Source organism: Microcebus murinus, chromosome 19 (assembly GCF_040939455.1).
Source record: "Microcebus murinus isolate Inina chromosome 19, M.murinus_Inina_mat1.0, whole genome shotgun sequence".
In the NCBI taxonomy this organism is placed as follows: Eukaryota; Metazoa; Chordata; class Mammalia; order Primates; family Cheirogaleidae; genus Microcebus; species Microcebus murinus.
Window position 1 is genome coordinate 976,090 of NC_134122.1, and position 24,721 is coordinate 1,000,810.

Below are 24,721 nucleotides of genomic sequence, written 5' to 3' on the forward strand. Positions count from 1 at the left end.
CCTCACCTCCTGGCTTGGAGGTCTGTGGAGGGGAGGGGGATGGGGGTCCTCAGGGCCGGCTCGGATTGGTCCAGCATCAGCCAATCATAGCTAGGGCATCCTCATGCTGATTGGACCGCCTCCTAGGCCTCAGCCAATAGGAACACTTCTTGGAGAGGGCCCCTCTGCGCTCCCCGGCCCTGGGTCCCTACCTGTCCCTGGGGTCCCCAGGCCCTGGCGCCCTCATCCCTCTGTCCCTGTGCCATCTCCTCACCACATGGGCTCCTGAGGGTCCCACCAGTGGGCCTCTTCCTAGACCAGGATGGGGCTCTTGGAGGCCTTCTGGGAGTTTGTTGGGAGAATGAGTGGGGACCAAGGTCGCTGAGCAAGAGGGGTCAGGACACACCCTGCCCTGTCCCCAGGAGGAGTCCCCATAATGTGGCCTGGGTGTGCAGCAGAGCCAGCGGGTCCCTGGGCAGGGTGGGGTGGGCCGAGGCCTCCCTTGGGTGCTGTGTTGGGGTGCCCAGGGGCCCCAGGGGGTCAGAGGGTGAGGAGATGGCTGGGCCCCTGGTGGCCAGCAGGCCCAGCAAGAGTCGGGAGGTGGAGTCTGCCCTGGGCAGGGGACAGGACCCAGGGGTGGTGGGGCCAGGGGTGGCCGAGGGGGCAGGTGCTGGCCTCTCGTGCTGTGGCCCTCGGTCCTCTGCTCCTCCCTCTGCAGGTGCAGCTCCGATCCCGAGATCACAAGGGGCCACACAGACGGCAGCGGCGGTGGTGGCCGAGGGAGTCCTCTGAGCAGCGGGGTCTGACATGGGGTGTGGGGACGGCAGGGTCCCCTCCTGGCCTAGCAGACGTGGGCCCTGGGTCTGAGTCACCCACTTCCTCCACGTCTGCCCTGGAGGGTGGAGCCCCGACCCCATCCGGGTCTGGAGGGATAAAAGGGGAGGGGAGAGCCTGCTGGGTAGAGAGGGACAGGGACAGACCAGGGTGCGGATCCCCCCTCCTGGCCCTGACAGCCCTGATCCCTGGGGACCCCGGCTCCCTCCTGCACCCCACAGCCTGCAGAGCCCGGCCCAGCCCCGCTCACGCCCCCTCCCTGCCCCTTCCAGATGCTGAGCCTGCTGGTGTTGGCGCTGCCCGTCCTGGGGAGCCTGGTCCATGCGGCCCCTGGTGAGTCCCGACCTCACCCTGCCCTGTCCCTGCCCCTCACCCCACACCCTCCAGGCCAGGGCTCGGGTGGGTCCAGAGGGGGCCAGGGTGCCTGGCACAGCTGACCTTGTCCCCACCCAGCCCCAGGAGAGGCCCTGGAGCGAGCAGGGATCGTGGGGGGCCAGGAGGCCTCTGTGAGCATCTGGCCCTGGCAGGTGAGCCTGAGGGCCTATGGTCAGTTCTGGCAGCACATCTGCGGGGGCTCCCTCATCCACCCCCAGTGGGTGCTGACGGCGGCGCACTGCATAGGACACCCGCGACCGTGAGTTCCTGCAGGCCTGGTGCGTGGGGAGGGCCCGGGTGCACCGGGGGCTGCTCAGGTCCCCTGAGGAGGAGTCTTGTCCCCCAGGGTAGTCCAGGACCCGGCAAAGTTCAGAGTGCAGCTGGGCGAGGAGTACCTCTATTACCAAGACACGCTGGTGCCCGTCAGCAGGATCTTCCTCCACCCCAACTACTACATCGCCGAGGCCGGGGCCGACATCGCCCTGCTGGAACTGGGGTTCCCCGTGAACCTCTCCAGCCACATCCACACGGTCACCCTGCCCCCGGCCTCAGAGACCTTCCCCCCGGGGACACGGTGCTGGGTGACAGGCTGGGGTGACGTGGAAGAGGGCGGTACGTGTCAGGGACGGCTGGATGTTGGGGCAGGTGGGGCCGGGTCACAGCAGGGCCCAGACCCAAGGCCTCCCTCTGGGCACAGGGACCCTGCAGGACAGCCAGGGGTGGGAACTCGGAGACCCTGGGAAGGGGCGCGCTGGCAGGAGGCAGCATGTGTGGAGCAGGGACTGCAGGTCCAACGGGCCCAGGCCACATAGCTGGGCACCTTGAGCAAGGCACTGGCACCTCTCTGCCCCTTGCACCTGCCTCCAAGGGCTCCTGGGAATTTCCCACTGCACAAGTGTGATGTGAGCAAGGTGGGAAATTGCCGGTGAAGTGCCTGACTGTGATGAGGGAAGGAGAACTGCCCAGTGCAGGGGAGCAGCCCACACCCACCCCTGTGCCCGGGACCAGGGCAGACACTCCAGGAACTGGGGTCTCGGCAGGAGGGCGTGTGGGGGTTGGACAAAGCTCAGCCTGACCCCTCTGGGAGGCACAGCTTCAGTTCTAGAAGGTCTTATCCCCATTTTACATACAAGTCATAGCAAAGCTTTGGGGACACTCACCAAGCAGAGTCACAGCATCCTGTCCTCCTCCCCATCCACAGAGGGGAAATTGAGTCATGGGGCCATGAGGGCTTGGCCAGCCAGCAGGCTGAGGCCAATCCTGGCCCTGTCCCCCCTCCCTGAACAAGGCCAGAGGAGCCGGGAGGAGACGGCGAGCAGAGCCCTCTCCCCACCACCCACTGCCCCTTCCCCACGTGGGGCTTAAAGGAGCCAGGGGTCCCGGCCCAGCCTCCAGAGCAGGGCGGGGTACAGAACGCCCAGCACCCACCTATGCAGGGCGCAGGCCCCAGATGGGAGCAGCTCCAGGTGGCACTTGGGGAGCACTGGTGTCACCCATGCCCAGCTGACAGGGTAGCCCAGGGTGGCTGCTAGCATGGCCCAAGTCCAGCCTGTGCCACCTTCTCCTCCCACTCACAGAGCACCTGCCACCACCATATCACCTGAAGGAGGTGGAAGTCCCCATAGTGGCAAACGACATCTGTGACGCCCAGTACCACGTTGGCCTCTACACAGCGGACAGCGTTCGCATCGTCCGGGACAACATGCTGTGTGCCGGGACCCAAGTTCAAGACTCCTGCCAGGTGGGCCCCGCCCGTCCCCCACACACCCCCTCCCGGGGCTGGCCAGCGAGCACTGACCCTCCCCCGTCCCGTCCCTAGGGCGACTCCGGAGGGCCCCTGGCCTGCTGGGTGGACGGCACCTGGCTGCTGGCCGGCGTGGTCAGCTGGGGCGATGGCTGCGCTCGGCCCGGCCGACCCGGCATTTACACCCGAGTCACCTCCTACTTGGACTGGATCCACCACTACGTCCCCAGGGAGGCCTGAGCGAGGTCCCCAGGGCTGCCACCGGGTCAGTGGGGAAGCCCCACCCTCCTGTCCCCAACACTGCTGCCTCCTACCCAGGAGGGGTCCACCCCCAGCACCGCTTCCCCATCCTCGGGTCCTGAGCCCTGTCACCTGTCTGGAGCCTCCTCCCCACCTGAGCCCCTCCTCCCTGCTCACCCCCTCCCCCCTCCAGAGCCCCCTCCCCTCTGCTCCCCCCCACCCTCCCCTGCCCACACGCTCACTGTCCCGCACACTGAGTCTCAATAAAGCCCACGAGAAGCAAGCACGGCTGTCACTGTGTCCTGGAGTGGGGTGCTGGGGAAGGGGCTCCGGGCTCGGCCGGGCGCAGCTGCCGGAGCTGCGGGGTCCCCGGTGGCCGAGCCCCAGCGTGTCACTGTGGGACCGGGGCCGACTCCTCCCTCACGAGGCGTCCAGCACTCGGTCGGCCAGAGCACCAGGGACGGAGGATTGAAAGTCGATTGCAGAGGACGCCAGGCCCCTGAGCCCGGCCCAGAGACAGCAGGGCCACCGCGCCCGCAGCCCCCGCCCCACCCTGGGCTCCAGCTGGGCTCTGGGCTCGTCCTGCACACCCGGCTCGCCGCCCCTTTCTTCTCCTGGGTCTGTCGCTTGTGTGACTGCTCCGACTGTCACACCCTGAGACCCGCTTTTCTCACTCAGCACCCATGGCCTGCTGTTTGAAGCTCGGGCCGACTCCGTGCCTTTGCTCGCGGAAATGGCGCTGGGCTTGCTGGTGTCTTCCCGGAGCTGCTCCACCTCAGATCTCCCTTAGGGCAGAGTCCCCGAGAACACCCGTGGCAGTGCCACGTGGTTTCTAGAAAGACTGTTCCCCACGACCTACCTGGTCCCAGGTCACGGTGCCGCCTTCACCCCTGGCCAGCGCCGGACAGGAATGACACGGCACAGGCCTGTGCGGTGACGCATATCGGGATAGAGATGACGAGTGCACATGTGCTACATGCCACACAGTGTGATGCGTGTGTCGTCTGCTTTGTTAGGAGAAAAGCAAAATAAGTATATTCAAAATTTGAAGTATTATCTAAGAGCAGTTGGCACCTTAAAAAACTTCTACCTTTGGCCAGGCGCAGTGGCTCACGCCTGTAATCCTAGCTCTCTGGGAGGCCGAGGCGGGCGGATTGCTCATGGTCAGGAGTTCTAAACCAGCCTGAGCAAGAGCGAGACCCCATCTCTACTACAAATAGAAAGAAATTAATTGGCCAACTAATTTATATAGAAAAAATTAGCCGGGCATGGTGGCGCATGCCTGTAGTCCCAGCTACTCGGGTGGCTGAGGCAGGAGGATTGCTTGAGCCCAGGAGTTGGAGGTTGCTGTGAGCGAGGCTGACCCCACGGCACTCACTGTAGCCTGGGCAACAAAGCGAGACTCTGTTCAAAAAAAAAAAAAAAAAAAACCTTCTACCTTCAAGTACTGTGTGATAATTTAAATGCATTGTCTTCACCATTTTTAAAGAAAATGGGCAGCATCTGAGGCCCATCCCGGGAGTGCTGGGTGCTGGAGCGACCTGGGCTGTGGGACTCAGGCCGCCTGCTGCAGGGTGGGGGGCCCGGGCCTGGTGTGGGCCAGGTGCCATCCAGCCACTGGTGCTCTTCTCCTCTGGCTGCCCCGGGCCTCCCCTAGTGTGGGAAGCAGGACTCACCTGGGGACACAGTGGGTGGCGGTCAGCACCCAGTGGTGGCTGCCCAGGCTGCCATCGTGACCTGCCAACCCACCATTCATTCTAGTATTCACCCATTGCCTCACCCACCCACCCATCTACCCGTCCATTCATCCACCCAGCCACCCACCCACCCATCTACCCGTCCATTCATCCACCCAGCCACCCACCCACCCATCTACCCGTCCATTCATCCACCCAGCCACCCACCCAGTCACCCACCCACCTACCCACTCACCCACCCACCCACCTACCCAGCCACCCACCCACTCACCCACCCAGCCACCCACCCATTCACCTAGCCACCCACCCACCTACCCAGCCACCCACCCACTCACCCACCCACCCACCTACCCAGCCACCCACCCACCCACCTACCCAGCCACCCACCCATTCACCTAGCCAGCCACCCACCCATCTACCCGTTCATTCATCCACCCAGCCACCCACCCAGTCACCCACCCACCTACCCAGCCACCCACCCAGCCACTCACCCATTCACCTAGCTAGCCACCCACCCAGTCACTCACCCAGCCACCCAGCCACCCACCCAGTCACTCACCCAGCCACCCATCTACCCAGCCACCAACCCAGTCACTCACCCACCCAGCCACCCATCTACCCACCCACCTACCCACTCACCCACCCACCCACCTACCCAGCCACCCACCCACTCACCCACCCAGCCACCCACCCATTCACCTAGCCACCCACCCACCTACCCAGCCACCCACCCAGTCACCCACCCACCTACCCACCCACCCACCCAGTCACCCACCCACCTACCCAGCCACCCACCCAGTCACCCACCCACCTACCCAGCCACCCACCCAGTCACCCACCCACCTACCCAGCCACCCACCCAGTCACCCACCCACCTACCCAGCCACCCACCCAGTCACCCACCCACCTACCCAGCCACCCACCTACTCACCCACCCAGCCACCCACCCATTCACCTAGCCACCCACCCACCTACCCAGCCACCCACCCAGTCACCCACCCACCTACCCAGCCACCCACCCATTCACCTAGCCAGCCACCCACCCATTCACCTAGCCAGCCACCCACCCATCTACCCGTTCATTCATCCACCCAGCCACCCACCCAGTCACCCACCCACCTACCCAGCCACCCACCCAGCCACCCACCCATTCACCTAGCCACCCACCCACCTACCCAGCCACCCACCCAGTCACCCACCCACCTACCCAGCCACCCACCCATTCACCTAGCCAGCCACCCACCCATTCACCTAGCCAGCCACCCACCCATCTACCCGTTCATTCATCCACCCAGCCACCCACCCAGTCACCCACCCACCTACCCAGCCACCCACCCAGCCACCCACCCATTCACCTAGCCAGCCACTCACCCATTCACCTAGCCAGCCACTCACCCATTCACCTAGCCAGCCACTCACCCATTCACCTAGCCAGCCACTCACCCATTCACCTAGCTAGCCACCCACCCAGTCACTCACCCAGCCACCCAGCCACCCAGCCACCCACCCAGTCACTCATCCACCCAGCCACACAGCCACCCACTCAGTCACCCACCCAGCCACCCACCCATTTACCTAGCCAACCACCCACCCTCCCAGCCTCCCACTCACCCAGGCACCCACCCATTTACCTAGCCAACCACCCACCCTCCCAGCCTCCCACTCACCCAGGCACCCAGCCACTCAGCCACACAGCCACCCAGCCACCCACTCATTCACCCAGCCACCAACCCAGTCACCCATTCACTCAGCCACCAACCCAGTCACCCATTCACCCAGCCACCAACCCAGTCACCCATTCACCCAGCCACCAACCCACCTACCCATCCACCCATTCACCCAGCCAGCCAGCCACCCATTCACCCATATACCCATACACCCACCTAGCCACCCACCCACCCCCCAGCCTCTCACCCACCCACCCAGCCAGCCACCCACCCACCCCCCAGCCTCTCACCCACCCACCCACCCAGCCAGCCAGCCACCCACCCACCCATCAGAGCGGGAGACTGCCCTGGCTTTTTGGGGTGCTCTTGGCCGAAGAATGACCAGAGAGACCAAAGTGTCAAGTCTGGACTATTATCCGGGTCCCCTGGCTCCTTGCTAGGAAAAATCACCGCAGGACCAACACGACAGAGTAATCTCGGGCAGGAGCAGTTCACACTAGCAGCTCTTACTGTAGAATAAAGCAGGTCTGTCTCCGCGAGTGGCCAGAGACAGAGCCACTCACCTGCCAACCAACTCACCCACTCTGACTTCTGGGATTGTTTCCTTTTATTAGCCCAGATGTTACCAAAGGATCCACAGGTGTCCTCAAAATGCCACCTGCCTACTGGAGCTGCCTCTGAGAAAGCCACCTGGGAAGGGGGTGAAGTGCCATGCAGAGTCACGCCAACGCCGCCATGGTCACCCTTAGGTCACTGTAGGGCCCTTTCCAGATCCTATCATGCCTGGGCTGGGGAGTCCCCGGACTGATAAAGGGTCCCCCCCTGCCCCAGGAGGAGCAGCTGCTCGGGACGGGATTAACGGTGGGGCAGCCCAACCCTGGAGAGGCCGCCCATCCTTCTTCCCAGGTGGGGCCACTGCCCCGGAAGAGCCCGAGACCCTGATTGTCTCCCGGACATGTCCCCACCCATCCAGGACTCGCCCGTCTCTCTCTCTCTCTCCTGCCCGTTCCTCCAGCCCTGCCAGTGACCAGACGTATCCAGGCACTTTTCCATCCGCCCGGCCGCCAATTCACTCCCTCACTCATTAATTCACTTCAATGAAGCAGAGACGCTGCACTCGGGGTGTGTCCGCCCTGACTCCCGGGCAGGGCAGGATTCTGGCGATGGCTGGACCCGAGTTCGAGTTCGGTGCGGGGCCCCAGCAGGGCCCTGCCCGCCGTGCGGCCTGGGGCTGTGTGGACAGAGGCTCCTGGTCTCTGGAGGAGCCGGCACCTGCAGGCGGCACACAGCCCCTCCTCCCAGATGTAGCCTGGGCATTATTTCTGATACCTTGCTCAGGCCGACAAACCGCTGACAGCAGAGCGAAGTCCAAGACTCTTCGCTTAGACTCCGAGACCCTGCCCCCCTGAATGCTGAGTCGCCTGCAAGCTCGAGCTGTGACACCCGCACCCACGGTTTGCTCCACCGGGACCTCAGGTCCTTGTTCTCCAGCGAGGATGTCACCACGCTGCAGGAAGCAGCCAGCTCCGCCCTCATCTCCTGCTCCCCAGACTGGGCAAATGCGGCCCCTTTTCTGTTGTCGTGGAACCGAGGAACCGAGGCAAAGTCAGGAAGCCACGTGCTTCAATGGGATGAAGAGTGTTCGGTCCCCACGGAGCCCCGCACACACACACACACATTTCTGGGCTCCACCTCCGGGCCAGCGCCTGCATCCCTTTGCCAGCTCTGCTCCAGCCCAGGGCAGGCTGGGGTTTCCTGGGAGCTCTAGCCGTTCGCAGGAGCCGGTGGATAAATGCCCCGGCCCCCGGCCCTCGGAGCTCCCAGCAGGATCAGACTCCAGCTGCCCACAGTGGAGACAGGCCTCATGGCACACAGCAGCTGCTGCTGCCCCTTCCCTGTCACGCTTCACCTCCCCCCGACACCTGTGCTGCCTACTCGCCCCGGAATCCTTGTCACAGGGCCTAAAATACGATAACAAGGCCAGGTGAGGTGACTGATGCCTGTAATCCCAGCACTCTGGGAGGCCGAGGCGGGAGGATCACTTAAGGATCACTTCACAACCAGCCTGGGCAACATAGTGAGACCCATCTCTAATAATAATAATAATAAGCAAATAAAAGTAAACAATGAATAAGATAGCGTGCGGCCTTCTAAAGAGAGGCAGGCTGTGGCTGTGGTGGCAGAGTGAGGACTGGATCCCATATTTATTTAACATTTTGAGAAATCACCAGTCATTTGAAAAAGCATGAAGCACCAGGTTCTATCGGATTTTTCAACTGCAACAGTAGATGCAAGTTGATAATGAAGTGATATTTTAAAATGGCGAATAAAATAACTTAGAACCTAGAACATTCTATCCGAGAAAACTGCCATTCAAGGAAGAGGGCAACATAAATGCATTCTCAGGCTTAGCACATCTCCAATCTCTGACACTCTTTGAAACAGTTTAGATAAAGCTCTTACAGAAAAGGAAAGACAGTTACAGAAAATGTTGCAAAAGAGACATTCAGCAAAAGAAACCAAATAGCATGGTAAAGGTTACTGTTATCTTTTAAAAATAGATAACACCAAAGGAAAAGAGAAAATGTATCCATGATAACCCAGAATTAACGGTCTCGACGATATCAATGAACATCTTATCTTATTGAGGTTACATGTACATATCTATTCTAGAAAGGTAAGAAAAGGGGGAAAAAAACACAGAAAGTAATTGAACCATGTAAAATAATAAATTAAGATGGTAGGAACAAGTCTGAGCATATCACTGATTCCAATAAACACACAGGAACGAATTTACCAGTTAAAATAAAAATATTGATGGCGAATATAAAAAATCCAGATAGGACACTGAGTCAGCCAGTCGGTCTGTCTCTCTCTCCACTCACAGAAACAGACCTGCTTTATTCTACAATAAAGAGGTTCTTGTGTCAAAAAAAAAAATCCAGATAGATGCTGTTTATAAGAGAGAAAAAGTTGAAAGCAAAAGAATGGGGAAAGAAATCATAGGCAATACCAGCCAAAAGGTAGCACAATTCATTTTTTTTTTTTTTTTTTTTTTGAGACAGAGTCTCACTTTGTTGCCTAGGCTAGAGTGAGTGCCATGGCGTCAGCCTAGCTCACAGCAACCTCAAACTCCTGGCTCAAGCAATCCTTCTGCCTCAGCCTCCCAAGTAGCTGGGACTACAGGCATGTGCCACCATGCCCGGCTAATTTTTTCTATATATATTAGTTGGCCAATTAATTTCTTTCTATTTATAGTAGAGACGGGGTCTCGCTCTTGCTCAGGCTGGTTTCGAACTCCTGACCTTGAGCAATCCGCCCGCCTCGGCCTCCCAGAGAGCTAGGATTACAGGCGTGAGCCACCGCGACCGGCCTCATTTTTTAAAATATTTTTATTAACTCGTTTTTCTCAAAATTTAAAACTTACCCTCATCAAAAAACACTCCATAGCCAGGTGCGGTGGCTCACATCTGTAATCGTAGCACTCTGGGAGGCTGAGGTGGGAGGATTGCTTGAGGTCAGGAGTTGGAGACCAGCCTGAGCAAGAGTGAGACCCCACCTCCACTAAAAATAGAAAAATTAGCCTGGCGTGGTGGCACATGCTTATAGTCCCAGCTACTTGGGAGGCTGAGGTGGGAGGATTGCTTGAGCCCAGGAGTTTGAGGCTGCAGTGAGCTACGATGATGCCACGACACTCTACCCCAGGCAACAGGGTGAGATCCTGTCAAGAAAGAAAAGAAAGAAAGTTGACTCTTAAAAAATCATAAGAATCTGTGGAAACAATCATGAAATCAGAACCATAAAAGAAATTTTATGACAACAAAAGCAGCAGGTACGGAGTATTTTATGTATAAAATTTCAAGCAATTTATCAGCCCAGTTTTAATAAGATCTTCCCAAAAACTAGGAAAAGAGGAAACCTGACACATCCTGTTCTGAAGTCACCATAGCACTGATCTCAACACCAGACCAAAATCACGACAAGAAAGGAAAATGTAAACTTGAATATAGCTTTGAAAACTAGCAAATCACATCCACTGGGTTGTACAGTAGACACTACATTACAACCAAGTTGGGCTTACCACAGGAATTCAAGTTTTGTTTATTAATAGAAAATCCACAAATGTAATTTACCACTTGGATAGACTAGAACAGGGAAATCGTATGATCATCTCAATAAGCACAAAAAATTCAACATTAATTCACTATGTAAAAAAACCTCTTATTAAAAAGTAATAGAGGCCGGGCGCAGTGGCTCACGCCTGTAATCGTAGCACTTTGGGAGGCCGAGGCGGGCGGATTGCTCAAGGTCAGGAGTTCGAAACCAGCCTGAGCGAGACCACGTCTCTACCAAAAATAGAAAGAAATGAATTGACCAACTAAAAATATATACAAAAAATTAGCCGGGCATGGTGGTGCATGCCTGTAGTCCCAGCTACTCGGGAGGCTGAGGCAGGAGGATCGCTTGAGCCCAGGAGATTGAGGTTGCTGTGAGCGAGGCTGATGCCATGGCACTCACTCTAGCCTGGGGAACAAAGTGAGACTCTGTCTCAAAAAAAAAAAAAAAAAAAAAAAAGTAATAGAAAAAAATGTTCTCTATTAGGTAAAGCATACTTATAAAAATAAAGCCTAGGCCAGGCGTGGTGGCTCACGCCTGTAATCCTAGCACTCTGGGAGGCCGAGGCGGGCGGATTGCTCAAGGTCAGGAGTTCGAAACCAGCCTGAGCAAGAGCAAGACCTCGTCTCTACTATAAATAAAAAAGAAATTAATTGGCCAACTAATATACATAGAAAAAATTAGCCGGGCATGATGGTGCATGCCTGTAGTCCCAGCTACTAGGGAGGCTGAGGCCGGAGGATCACTTGAGCCCAGGAGATTGAGGTTGCTGTGAGCTAGGTTGACGCCACGGCACTCACTCTAGCCTGGCAACAAAGTGAGACTCTGTCTCAAAAAAAAAAAATAAATAAGAAAATAAAGCCTAGACTGAATATTATCCTAAATAGATGATTAGAAGCATCCTTTATATATTAAAAAAAAAAAAAGCCAAGACAGAACACTGTTTCCACTTCTATTTAATATTGTATTGGAAGTCTTAATGAGTATAAGAAAAAGAAAAAGACACTCAAAGGATAAGATTTGGAAAGGAGTTTTTTTTTTTTTTAAAAACTGTCATCATTTGAGTATAATGTTAGCATTTACTTAGAAATAACTATTTAATACATACCAATTATTTAAAATAATATAGGTTTGGAAGGTTGCTAGATAAAACATTAATATACAAAAGTCTGTTGAATTTGTATATGCCATCAGCAAATAACTAAAAAAATCTAGTGAAAGGCACCATTTTCATAATCTCTAAAAACAAATCTATCAAAAGATGTGCAAGAATTCTAAAAAGGGAAACTATAATCCATTCTTGGGATTATGTCCCATTTTTATCATGGTAAAATACACGTAACAAAATGTATCATCTTAAATATTACTATCTGTAAGTTACAGTTCAGTGGTATTAAGTATATTCATATTTTCTGCAACTATCACCAGCTCCAGAAGTCTTTTCATTTTGAAAAACTGAAGCTCTATACCCATCAGACAATAACTCCCATCCCCTCCCACAGCCCCTGGCAACCGCAGGTCTACTTTCCATCTCTGAGAATTTGACTCCTCTGGGTGTCTCATATAAGTGAAATCACACAGTTTTTATTTGTCTTTTTGTAATTGACTTATCTCACTTAGCCTAATGTCCCCAAGTTTCATCCACATCTCAGCCTGCGTCAGAATGCCCTTCCTTTTTGAGGCTGAAGAATGTTTTATTGCATGAATATACCACATTTGGCTTCCATTCATCTGCCCACGGACACTCGGGCCGCCCCCCACCTTCTAGCTGTCGGGAATAATGCAGCAGTGAGCATCATCGGGTGTGCAGTTAGGGTCTACTGTCGAAGAGTCCTAAATCAATGGAGAGATACCCCACGATCTTGGATGGAAGGACAAACTATCACGGAGATGTTACTATTTCCCAGAGTGACCCACAGATGTAACGTAAATCCCAACGGGACTGTTCTCATCGACTTGGCTGAGATTTCCTGCAAGCAACAGAGAGCAGCAATGGGACGAGAGCAGCAGGGCGGTCACTACAGAGGGACAGAGGAAGAGGACTCACCCACATAATCGTGGCGCCACTGTGGGTCCACGCTTCCTCCCGCTCGGTCTGTCGAGTGATGGATGTAACCCTGGGTCAAGCATCTCCGAGGTCATTAGCCTGGTTCCGAGTCAGCGCCCAGCACCGTGGTGCTCAGCTCATAATTTCCTCCCTCCGAGCCTCAATTTCCCCGTGTGAAGCTTCACGGCTCTCCTCCTGAGATCAGCCTGTGGAGGCCGTGGAGCTTCTCCCCTTGCTGGATGGAGCCAGTGCTAATCCTTGTCTTTCAGTCAATCAACCAACGCATATTGAGATCTGTCTTTAGAACACTGGGAGGCTTGTTTAAAAGACCCCCATTTTCGGCTCTCAGAACACAGAGGTTCCATCTCTCTATCTCCTGTCCTGCTCATCACAGTCACCAGTTGTTCCTAGCATGAAAGGATGCCCTTGTTGGGGACCAAAGGCTCACACCTGAGGAGGAGGTCGCCTGTCTGCTCTCCAATGCCAGAAGCTGCCACGTGATGCCTGATTAAAGGCGGAGGGCACGTGACCCCAGGAAGAGTCTTATGCCCCCAGGGGTGTAATGAAACGCTCAAGCCGTGGGCTGCAGACACCCACCTGGGCGTGGGCAGTGGGCTCGGCAGAGCGGCTGGGGTGGACTACAGACCCTACGCGTGTTCTGAAACGTCTTACTCCCGCCTGGGTATTTCCAAGTGCCCCAAGTGGTGTGAGAACCCCTAAAGACGCTGAGATTGAATTCCCCCCTCCACATGCAGATCAGTTTTATGTGGCATGGAAGACACAGTGGTGTGACACATCTTGCTTGTCCAGAGGAAGGTGAATCCGTAGATATGCATGGGCTTCCCAGCAACCAAACCCCTGAGGCCTGCAAATCAGAGCCCCCCAGGCCCTTGGTAAGTGGCCTTGGAGAGACCCCCCTTGACCATGGTTGGTGGCCATCAGTCCCACCCAGTGCCCTCTTTGGCCCTGCTGGCCACAGTGCTGCAAACACAAGTTAAGTGGACAACAGGCACCCACGGGCATCACCCAGCCTCAGCCCCAACCCTGGGCCCCTGGCCCAGCCCATGTTGCAGCACAGCCGAGCCACAAGCCCCAGGGAAAGACGCTGGGAGGCTGGTGCAGCCGAGATACTCCAAGAGGCTCCAGTGCCCAGCTCGGGACTGAGCAGGAACCTGCCTTTCTCCCCTTGGTCGGTCTCCAGAGCCCTCCCCTGCCTGCGGGACCAGTGAAGATGAGGAGTTTGGAGTCTGTCAGAGACCAGCCAGGAAGCGGAGAGAGGTGCAAACACCCCTGCTGTCTCCCAGCCCTGTGTCCGTCCCCCCACGGCAACCAGCAGGGTGGTCCCATTCTGTTTCCGGTCACCAGGGTAACATCCTCCAGATCATAACAGGACAATGGCCACAGCCCAGGTGGATTTATTTCCTACTGGAAATCTCCCTGCCCGAGGAGACCCTGGTCAGTGCCTCTCAGGCCACTGGGTCTGGGTGTTCCCGGTTAAAGGCTCAGGGACAGCTGTGCTGAATGGATTTGTAAACGAGAAAAAGACTCGCCCCCCGCAGTGGTGGGATTGGAGGGCTGAGCGGGCCGGCAGCGCCCTCGGAGCACCTGCAGCCTGGCTGACGTGTGGTTTGGGGCGAATCTCTGCCTTCTGTGACCTTCAGGGACACAAGACGTGTCAGGAGAGCGGGTGGGGTGCTGGACCCAGGCAGCAACTCCCTACCTCCCCATATCGACTCACTAGAGTCGGTTCGTATCAACTCACAAACGCCAACTGTTAATTTTCAGAAACTTTGTGATTTAGTCGTTAGATACAGACGTTAACAAAAATTAAACTATATCAATTTATGATTTAAAACATTAGATTAAAACAGATGAAAAATATAACAATTTAAATATAAATTTTTAAGTCATGAGATGGACTTAACAGCAGGATGGATTCGGCCAAGCAGAGATCAGCAAAAAATAAGACACATCAGCGGGAAGTAGCTAATCTCAAGATGAGAAAAAAGATAGTCTTTGAAATGAGCAGATCCTCCAAACTTTTTTTCATATTTTTTATTCCTCTGCTGAGATTTATTATCTTTTCATTAACTGTGAGTACATTTTTCTTTCCACCCTTGAACGGAGTTCTCGTAGCTGTTTCAAAGGCTCCATTCGGTGATTCTAATATGCACAACATGCCATATATGCTGCGTCCACCCTGCCCAGTGCTCAAACAACGGGCAGCTATGGAGATTGTGCAGGCCCCCTGGCTCCCACCCCTGATTCACAGCCGAAGCAGGACCCTCATCCCCGGCACAAGGAGGAGATGCTCTGACCCCAGGGTTGAGGCTGGCCTTCCCAGCAGGAGGCATCAGAAAAGGCCAAGTGCCCACAGGAGCCAGTGGGACCTGTCGCAAGTGCAGCTGGACACAGGCCTAGACACGCACACAGGTCTTCACCTGATAACCCGGCATCTTTGGGGAGGACACCTGCAGCCTGGGCAGGCGTGTGTCTGAGTATTTCCAGTTTGAGCAATTCACAGCCTGGCTTATGGCCCTGGGCACCCCAGGCACCTGCCCTGGGCACCTCTTCCTCCTGCCCAGCATTAGTGCTTGCCTGGCCCCAAGTGGGCACCAGGAGGGACTGAGGGTCACCAGGGCCCCGTCCATCAGGCCCCTCCCAGGAAGGGGGCACTAGGTGCTGGTGGGAGCTCATGTCAAGTCCTACCATAGGGCAGGGTTGGGGGAAGAGGGGGTTCTACAGCAGAAAACACAGACCAGCTCCTGGAACAAGGGCTCAGCACCAGGATGGCCAGGGTGGCCGTGCTTTGCCAGGTGACAGCTGTGTCTGCTCAGCCAGCCAGGCCCCTTCATTCCTGCCCCGAGGACCAGAACCCCAGGAGTGCAGTGCAGAGCGGGTTCAGCCTCCTGCGTGCCCAGAGTCATGGTGCTGTCCCTGCCAGGGAACCACAGGTCCCTGGGCCATTGCAGCTGACTGAGCCCCCCAACAGTGGTGGCCTCTGCCCACTGGCCCAGCCTATCTCTCAGCCATGGCACTGTCCTCTACAATTTTTTTTTTTTTTTTTTTGAGACAGAGTCTCGCTTTGTTGTCCAGGCTAGAGTGCCGTGGCGTCAGCCTCGCTCACAGCAACCTCAAACTCCTGGGCTCAAGCGATCCTCCTGCCTCAGCCTCCCGAGTAGCTGGGACTACAGGCACGCGCCACCATGCCCGGCTAATTTTTTCTATATATATCAGTTGGCCAATTAATTTCTTTCTATTTATAGTAGAGACGGGGTCTCGCTCTTATTCAGGCTGGTTTTGAACTCCTGACCTTGAGCAATCCGCCCGCCTCGGCCTCCCAGAGAGCTAGGATTACAGGCGTGAGCCACCGCGCCTGGCCTGTCCTCTACAATTTAATGGGGTCTTGCGCTGTAATTCCAAGACCCCACCTGGAGCCTTCAAGGTTGGCGAGGGTCTCCTGTGGCTCTGTCTGGGGAGAGGCAGGGACGGCAGGTGATCTAATAAGGAGGTAGCTCCACACTGGACGCCCCCCAGCCTGGCCACAGCCCTGACCCCCAAAACACCCACCACCGCAGCACTCCCCTCCCGCCTCCTGTGTCCGGGGACGCAGGCCTGGACAAATGGGCAGAGGAGGGAGGAGAGAGGATTCAGCCTCCTAATTTCTCAAGAGGAGCTCACCGTGCCCCTGCAGCCTGGACACCCCGGGGCCCCAGAGCCCACAGATGCTGCCTGGTAGGGTAGGGGCAGAGGGGCAGCCGGGGCACACGGGTCCTCAGGCACCCCCAGGGCCCAGGGCAGGTGGCAGGGATGGTGGGGCTGGCCCTGGCGCACCCAGGCCCACAGCTCTGCCTCAGCCCCGCGTAACCACACCAGCCCAGTCCGGCTCAACTTTCAGGTAACAAAGGCGTGAGTCACTTTCAGCAGCAGTGGACCCACAGGCCAAAGGTCACTGTAAGCTGAGCGTGCCGGGGGAAAAACCAAGCTCCCCCCAAGGGCGGAACCTAAATGCTGGGCCCATGAGTGGGGACTGAATTAAGAAACGGACTCGGCATGGCAGATCCAGGGTCCAATGGGAAGGCGCCCTGGCGTCACCCCATGGCATAATCCAATCACATGGCGCCCTGGCTTCACACCCCCTTGGCAGGATCCAATCAGATCGGGCCTCATTATCCTATGCTTATAAAATCCGGCCAGTCCCAGTTCAGGAGGCAGACCGGAGTGTGGTCCCGGCTTTGGTGTGTGTCCGTGTGTTTCCTGCAGGTGAGTGGGAGTAGCTCAGGTCGGTAACACGGGCAGGGGCTGCGCCCCCACCTGGCACCCCTGAAACACACAGGTGTCAGCTTGTGGCCGCCTGGTTTAGAACACTTCCTAAGTTCCCCAGAGGCCCCCCCCCACATGGGGTCCCTGTCTTGGGGCGTCTGGAGTCAGGACACCCCAAGAGCTTTAGGAGAACAAACTGGCCGCCATCCTCCAAGGGCAACGGAGCCAGTGGCGTCGTGAGTCTGGTGACTTTTATGAAATACTTGACAGTTACCAGAATAAAATAATGCACCCACACGTGCTCACCGAGCAGCTCATGATCTCAACACACCCTGCACCCAACTGCATGGCATTTTGTGGTTTAGAATGAAACACTACAAACAGCCAAACACCCGAAACCATTTTGTTCACTCTGTCCGTGCACAGGCCACTCTTCTGAGTTTGGGGTGTCTCATTCATGTGCACGTTGTTACACTTTTACTCCCTACAAGCACCTGTGAAAGTTGTCAGAATCAAAATACAGTCACCTGTATTAAAAAAAAACAACAAAAAAACCTCAAAAAACTGGGACAGGCCATGAGGGAAGGTTCTCATACATAAATGCCTGATAACAAAAACTATCAAAAAGACTCTTCAAAAACCACAACTTGCACAAGGGCCATCACAACCTTACACACAAAAAATATTTCTGGGGGCTGAGTGTGGTGGCTCACACATGTAATCCTAGCACTTTGGAAGGCTGAGGCAGGAGGATTACTCGAAGTCAAGAATTCGAGACCAGCCTGGGCAACATAGCAAGACCTCACCTCTGCAAAAAAAATAGAAAAAATTAGCTGGGCATTGTGATGCACGCCTGCAGTCCCAGCTACCCGGGAGGCTGGGGAAGGAGGATCGCTTGAGCCCAGAATTTGAGGCTGAAGTGAGCTATGATGAAGCCACTGCATTCCCACCTGGGTGACAGAGTGAGACCCTGTCTCAAAAAAATTTTCTTTCTGTAAAGACATATGCTCAGCAACTGCCTGTCCAACCTCGGACCAATGCCACCCTCGTCATTGATCCTTGCAACCAAGAATCATCACCTCAAAACAATTATGTGATCCTTCTCATTTTTCTTTAGAAGTCGTGTCTTCCTTTACCTCCCTGAATACGCTCACAGTTTACTATGGCACACGTATTTCCATTGCCATGCCCTGTTCCTGAATAAATGCCATTGTCCTTAAGAGAGCCTCTGTGGTTATTTAGGTTGGCATGCCCATCCATAAAACAATGTTATTTTATAGATGTGAAGTTTTAATAAGTGGCCTCCTGCTACATGTCTCTTTAATGCTGCATTTTCTCTGCGGTTCCTACATTGGCAAGGTGTCTGCTTCTCTTATCCTGACTTGTCTCGGGTTCTCTCACAGGGACAGACCACACTGTTTATCCAAACTCCTGTGGGCAGATGTTCCTGCTGTTTGCGGGTTTTGCTCTTGGGAACAATGTAGCAATGAGCATTGCTATACAAACCTTCTTGCACGGTTACAGGAGAATGTTTAGGGTACAGTCTCAAATTCAGGAGTGTATTTCTGGAGGGTATGAAATGCACCTTTCATGGTGGTGCAGCCTGCAGTCCCAGCTACTTGGGAGGCTGAGGCAGGAGGATCGCTTGAGCCCAGGAGTTTGAGGTTGCTGTGAGCTATGATCACACCATTGCACTCCAGCCTAGGCAGCAGAACAAGACCCTAGGCAACAGAACAAAATATTTATTGTTTTATTAATAAATAAAAATTATTTATTACCAGGTCTCTAAAAAAAAATGCGAGGAAGAAAAAGGAACGAAGGGCACATCGTTGCACTCACTGTTTTGAAGCTATTCTCAGGGATAGTCTGTGTCAGTTCCACAATTCAGTGGCAGGGTGGGAGCGCAGTCATCTCTCAGTATCTTTGCAACCACATGGTTTTACTGGACTTTTCGTTTTCTCCAATGTGATTTAAGTATGAGACTGTGTTTCCTTTTATTTTAATCTTCATTCCTCTAATTACCAAGGAGGCTGATCAAGGTATATTGCATTTAGGTGTGTCTTCTGAGAATGGCATGCGGGCTTTTTAAAAATTTCCCTCTGTGTTTCCTATATGCTGATGCTGAGGACCACGGCAGACAAGTTGACGCCCGAGCACCTCCTAAACACTATCCTCTGGACCCTCCCACCCACCCCCAATCTCCCCCCACGACTTCCCACAAACCAGAATGAGAAGTCAACACTTCCCACGCTGTGAATGGCTTTTCCTGAGACGTCAGAGCCAGACTCCATAATGAGACTCTTACCCTTCTTAATGCTTAACGTTTTTCATTGGCAAGATAATGCTACAATTGGGTCTTCACAACCACTAAGTGCTATAGGTAACTTTGACAATATCCCTGACACAATATTGTGTTCAAATTATACTGGCAGTCCCTTTCGTAGAGCTGATAGTCTGTTTTAATTCAACCCAGTCATAAAATGCTACTCGGTGACTGGTAAGAAGTCTCACCCAGTGTCCCTCTTGGCCTTTCAATATGTTTAGTTTGCTGCCCCCTTTAGGCCCAGGCTCTTAATTCAAACCATTGTACAAACTAAATTTATTGTTAATTATTTGTTAATTAATTATTGTTAATTATAATTGTTAATTATTTTTTTATAATATATATTTTTTATATATATTATTTTATAATATATATATTTTTAAATATATATTATGTTTTCTAAACTTTGCTCTTATCATCTGTCTGATGTTTCTAACGCCAACCCTCCTGACAGGATAAAGTCAGCTCGACACCCCGAGACGACTGCCGATGTCTATATCACTCCTGAGATTGAACTCCATACTGAACTCCAGGGAAACCTGCCCTGAACGATTGTCCCTTCTGGCCTCTTGGCTGCTCAAATGCGGGCCGGGTCCCTGACAGTGGGACAGACAACTGAGCCATGTCCCAGCACAGAGGGACAGTTCAGCTTAACCACGGAATGGTTTTTCTGCGATGCTTTCAGAGAGACAGCTTGATCCAAAGGGGGAAATGTGAATGTTGGTCGTACAAATGGGGTCATTCTTGTCATACCCAACTGAACAGGGTGGAGAAGCCAGAGGGAAAAGTAGGGCATAAAATGTTGCCCCCAAAATGTAATTCTCTGCCAGCCTGGCAGCTGAGACTGCCCGTGGCAACCAAAACCAGTTTTATCTAAAGACCAAACAACCCGCTGCAGCTCTCAGACCAGCCTTGCCCACCAGTCAGAGCTTCCCAGCTCCTCAGAACCTTGCTGGTGCCCACAAAATTCCTCAAAAAGCAACGTGTAACATTTCTCTTTTTCAAAACCTCCAACCTTCTCTTTGCTCTCCAGAGAGAACGCTTTCGGTTCACGCTGGAGACTCACGCCAGTGTGCAAACTGACACTGCCAATAAAACCCTTTCGTACCTGCTGCCACCCTGGCGGTCCGGTGGATGGAGGATTTAATAATAAAATGGGGGCCGGGCAAGGTGGCTCACACCTGTAATCTTAGCACTCTGGGAGGCCAAGGCGGGCAGAGCCTTTGAGCTTAGGAGTTCAAGACCAGCCTGAGCAACAGCAAGACCCCATCTCTACTAAAAATGGAAAGAAATTAGCTGGACAACTAAAAAAAAAATATATATATATATATATATATATATATATTAGCTGGGCATGGTGGCACATGCCTATAGTCCCAGCTACTCAGGAGGCTGAGGCAGGAGGATCGCTTGAGCCCAGGAGTTTGAGGTTGCTGTGAGCTAGGCTGACACCACAGCACTCTGGCCTGGGCAACCAAGCAAGACCCTGTCTCAATAAACAACAGCAATAAAAAATAATAATAATAAAATGGGCTCCAAGACTAAGAGATTTTAACAAAGAGACATTTGATAGTAATTAAAGGGTCAATTAATTCCTAACACGAAGAAGTGATAAAATACCTTTGGTGATGGATAGCCCAATTACCCTGATTTGATTAACTCGCATCGTATGCCTGTATGAAAACATCACCTGTACGCTATAAAGACACACAACTATTATGTGCCCATAATAATTTTAAAAGAATAATTTAAAAAGAGAAAAGGGTCAGTTCGTCAGGAAGACATAACAATCCTAAGTGTGTACGAGTGGCAGTGTTGCCTGTTTGGCTTCCGTAAGTCACCTGGCTGCATCATTTGCCCATAGGAAACATGTCTCACAGGTGCTAATGTTCTTGCCCTGAGCCCTGGAGAGGGTGCAAGCCAAGGATGAGAACTCGGGCCCATCTGTTTTTAATTTCTGGCTCTACCGTCTCCAAGATGTTCAATCATAGTCCAGTTACTGAGCCACCCTAGGCCTCAGTTTCTTCATCTGTGAGGTGGGGAGAATTCTGACATGGACCCCTACGGTTGCTGTGGGGACGAAAGCATTAATGTCTGTAAAAGGTGCAGCCCAGCTCACTACGGCGGCGACGCAGAAAGGGTGACCGGTCATTACCAATGTCTGCCAGAAACACACTAAACCTTTTCTCTCCCATATTCATACCCAGGGCTTTCTACGTCTTGTTGTTTCATATGTTGTTTTCATTTCTTTTTTCTTTCTATGTCTTGTGTTCGTGTCTTGTCAACTTTAGACTCAGTTGGCTTTAATTATTTAATGGTGAACTGTGCCACATGCGGAAGTGGGTAAGATGACGTCAGGACCAGGGTTGCTTGGTCCAGGAGCCCCTCCCTGCACACACACCCCCCATCCTGACTTTTATAATCATCTTTTGTTGCTTTTCTTTATAGTTTTATCAGCAGCATGTATGTCCCCAAATATTGCAGTTTGTTTCTGCCTGTTTTTAACTTCCTACAAATGGAATCGTGCAATGTAATTTCCTTTCAACTCGCTGCTTTTGATTCAGGCAGGCTTCTGTTCAAATCTGGCTGGGCCACTTTCTGGCTGTGTGACAGGGACCCGTCTCCTAACCTCTCTGTGCTTCATGTTCCGCATTTGTAGAACAGGGATGTATGCGATTCAAACTTGCAGGGTTTGGGGAAGAGTAAAAGAATCAATATACGTAGAATGCTCATAGCAAGGCCTGCACGATAAATCCTAGGTAAGTATTGCCATCATTAACAGCAGGGATGGGGAAGACTTACTATGAAGACCCAAGAGCATGAAAATGCTCCGCAGATTTCCTTACGTCAAAATTAAGGGTCCCTGTTCAGTGAGGACACATGGGACAAAGGGAACAGATAGGAAGGAAAATGCGCAGTGTCCAAATACATCTGAAATATGCCAAGCACTTTTACAGTCCCTTACGAAAAAAACCAGGAAGGGACAAATGTATCAGAAATTGACAAAAGCTGATGCCTCGGCAGCCAGTAGTACATACAAACATGCTGGAGCTCACTGGTATTCCTATAATGTAAATTTTAATTAATTAATTTATTTAAGTGTTGATACTTTTTTTTTTTTTGAGACAGAGTCTCACTCTGTAGCCCGGGCTAGAGTGCTGTGGCGTCAGCCTAGCTCACAGCAACCTCAAACTCCTGGGCTCAAGCAATCCTCCTGCCTCAGCCTCCCGAGTAGCTGGGACTACAGGCATGCGCCACCACGCCCGGCTAATTTTTTCTATATATATTAGTTGGCCAATTAATTTCTTTCTATTTATAGTAGAGACAGGTCTCATTTCTCAGGCTGGTTTCGAACTCCTGAGCTCAAGTGATCCTCCTTCGGCCTCCCAGAGTGCTAGGATTACAGGCGTGAGCCACTGCTCCCAGCCGATGTTCCCTTTTTTAAATTGTTCAGTCTTGCTAAAATTTTTAAATTGCTTAAAATTGAATTAATTTTTCAAAGTATCCAGTTTTGTCTTTTCTCATTTTCTCCATTGCTGCCTATTTATTAATAACTTCTATATGCTCTTATTTTAGCTTGTTTCTCCCTCCTACTTTCTTTGGATTTAATCTGTTTTGCTCTTACTCCTGAGTGTGGAAGTTTAGGTGATTTACAATTTCATTCTTTTCTAATATATGTGTTTAGAGCCCTAACTTCCCTCTGAACACCATTTCAATGCATACCACAAGTTTTTATTTTTTATTTATTTATTTATTTTTGAGACAGAGTCTAGCTCTGTCACCCGGGCTAGAGTGCAGTGGAGTTATCACAGCTCACTGCAACCTCAAACTCCTGGGCCCAAGCGATCCTTCCACACCTACTAAGTAGCTGAGACTACAGGCATGCGCCACCATGCCCGGCTAATTTTTTCTATATATTTTTAGTTGGCCAATTAATTTCTTTCTATTTTTAGTAGAGATGGGGGTCTCATTCTTGCTCAGACTGGTTTCGAACTCTTGACCTTGGGCGATCCGCCCACCTCAGCTTCCCAGAGTGCTAGGATTACAGGCGTGAGCCACCGCGCCCGGCCCAGGAACAGGTTTCTTAACCGGAATTACCTGTGCTCTGAAAGCCGACACGTGCTGCGAACATGACACACCTCAAATCTTCTGCACCGAGCAGCAGGCCCGCGTGCACCAGGGCGCTCATCTGCGAAAAACGTGAGCCGTTTCCGGGGAGTCCGGATCCCAGCCCCCACCCGCGTGGCCAGCCCCTACCTGCGTGGCCAGCCGGGCTGGGATGGCGCCCGCCTTGCCCGCGCCCCTCGGCCGGCCGGGAATGTCGCAGGCCTGGGGCTCGTCCTCCGCCTTCCACCACAGGCGCAGCCTGTCTGAGGCGCGGCTCCCGGTGCCCGAGGGTCCCCGCCAGCTGGGTGCTGATCCCGTCCTCCAGCCCCACCCGGCCGGCCGTGCCGCCCCAAAGCACCGGCGTCCGGGTCTCTGCTACGGGGCGGGAGGGGGCAGGGAGCCTGGGCGCTGACTTTGGGCACCTCCCAGGCCCTGATGGGTGGGTGGCGGACGCATTGCCCGCTGTAGGGCCCGGCCTCCCGGCAGCTCCGCCTGGCTGCGCCCCGTCTCATCTCGGGGACTCTGGCTCCGCTGGGCTTCCTTGACAAACGTCCCCTTGGCAGCCTCCTCTGCTGGACTCCCGCTGTGGTCCCAACGGTCCCAACAGAGCCGTCCCACCTCTCCTGGCTGTACCCTCCACCCGGGCTTCACTCACACCTGCACGGCCAGGACACAGGGCTGTGCACCCAGCCGGTGTCTCCTAGCACCTGGACCCCAAGTGCCCCAGTCGGAGCTCCTCCCACCAGCCCGTCCCACAGACCTGCACACCCCGCATCCGCCATCCACAAGTGGCCCCGCCCCGGCCAGCCACCCAGACCAAGGCCAGGCTGTCACCCTGCCTTCCCTGCTTCCCCACTCCCCACCAGCTTGAGCCCTAGGTATCCCTCACACCTGCCACCTCTCGCCACTCGCCTGTCCAGACCACCAGCCTCCTCTCCCAGATTTCTGCAGGAGTCGTCTGACAGGTCTCCCTGTGGGCTGTGCCCTCCCCACACTGCAGACTCTAATCCAACCCGAATGCAGATCTACCCCTGTCACTAGCCCCCCCAGCACCCCTCTGCCCACAGGAACAAGTCCAGCATCCTTGCTGGGCTCCCATCCCCGGAGCCCCTCCCTGGCACCTCTCGGCCTGGCCGGCGAATCGCTGGGGTCCCATCCTGACTGCGTCTCTCACCGTCACATTCTAGAAAACCCCTCGCTGCCTCCACGTGGCCTTGTCCAGCAAAGCTGCCCTGACACTAAGAAAGAGTGTCAGGGCCTTTATTCCGGCCTGGCCACGAGAATCTCACCTCGTGCCCCCTCTGCTGAGCAATCTCCCCGGTGGGCTGT

At 53.9% G+C, this 24,721-nt stretch overlaps 1 protein-coding gene across 1 annotated transcript; it reads left to right on the forward strand.

Moving 5' to 3' along the window:
• The first annotated feature begins 879 nt into the window (after nt 1-879).
• LOC105859609 (tryptase alpha/beta-1-like) lies at nt 880-3,172 on the forward strand. Its single transcript, XM_012743548.3, has 6 exons — nt 880-963; nt 1,086-1,146; nt 1,267-1,447; nt 1,535-1,800; nt 2,766-2,929; nt 3,008-3,172. The coding sequence occupies exons 2-6, from the start codon at nt 1,086-1,088 to the stop codon at nt 3,170-3,172; spliced, it is 837 nt and encodes a 278-aa protein (XP_012599002.2). The 5' UTR covers nt 880-963.
• The last annotated feature ends 21,549 nt before the right edge of the window (nt 3,173-24,721 follow it).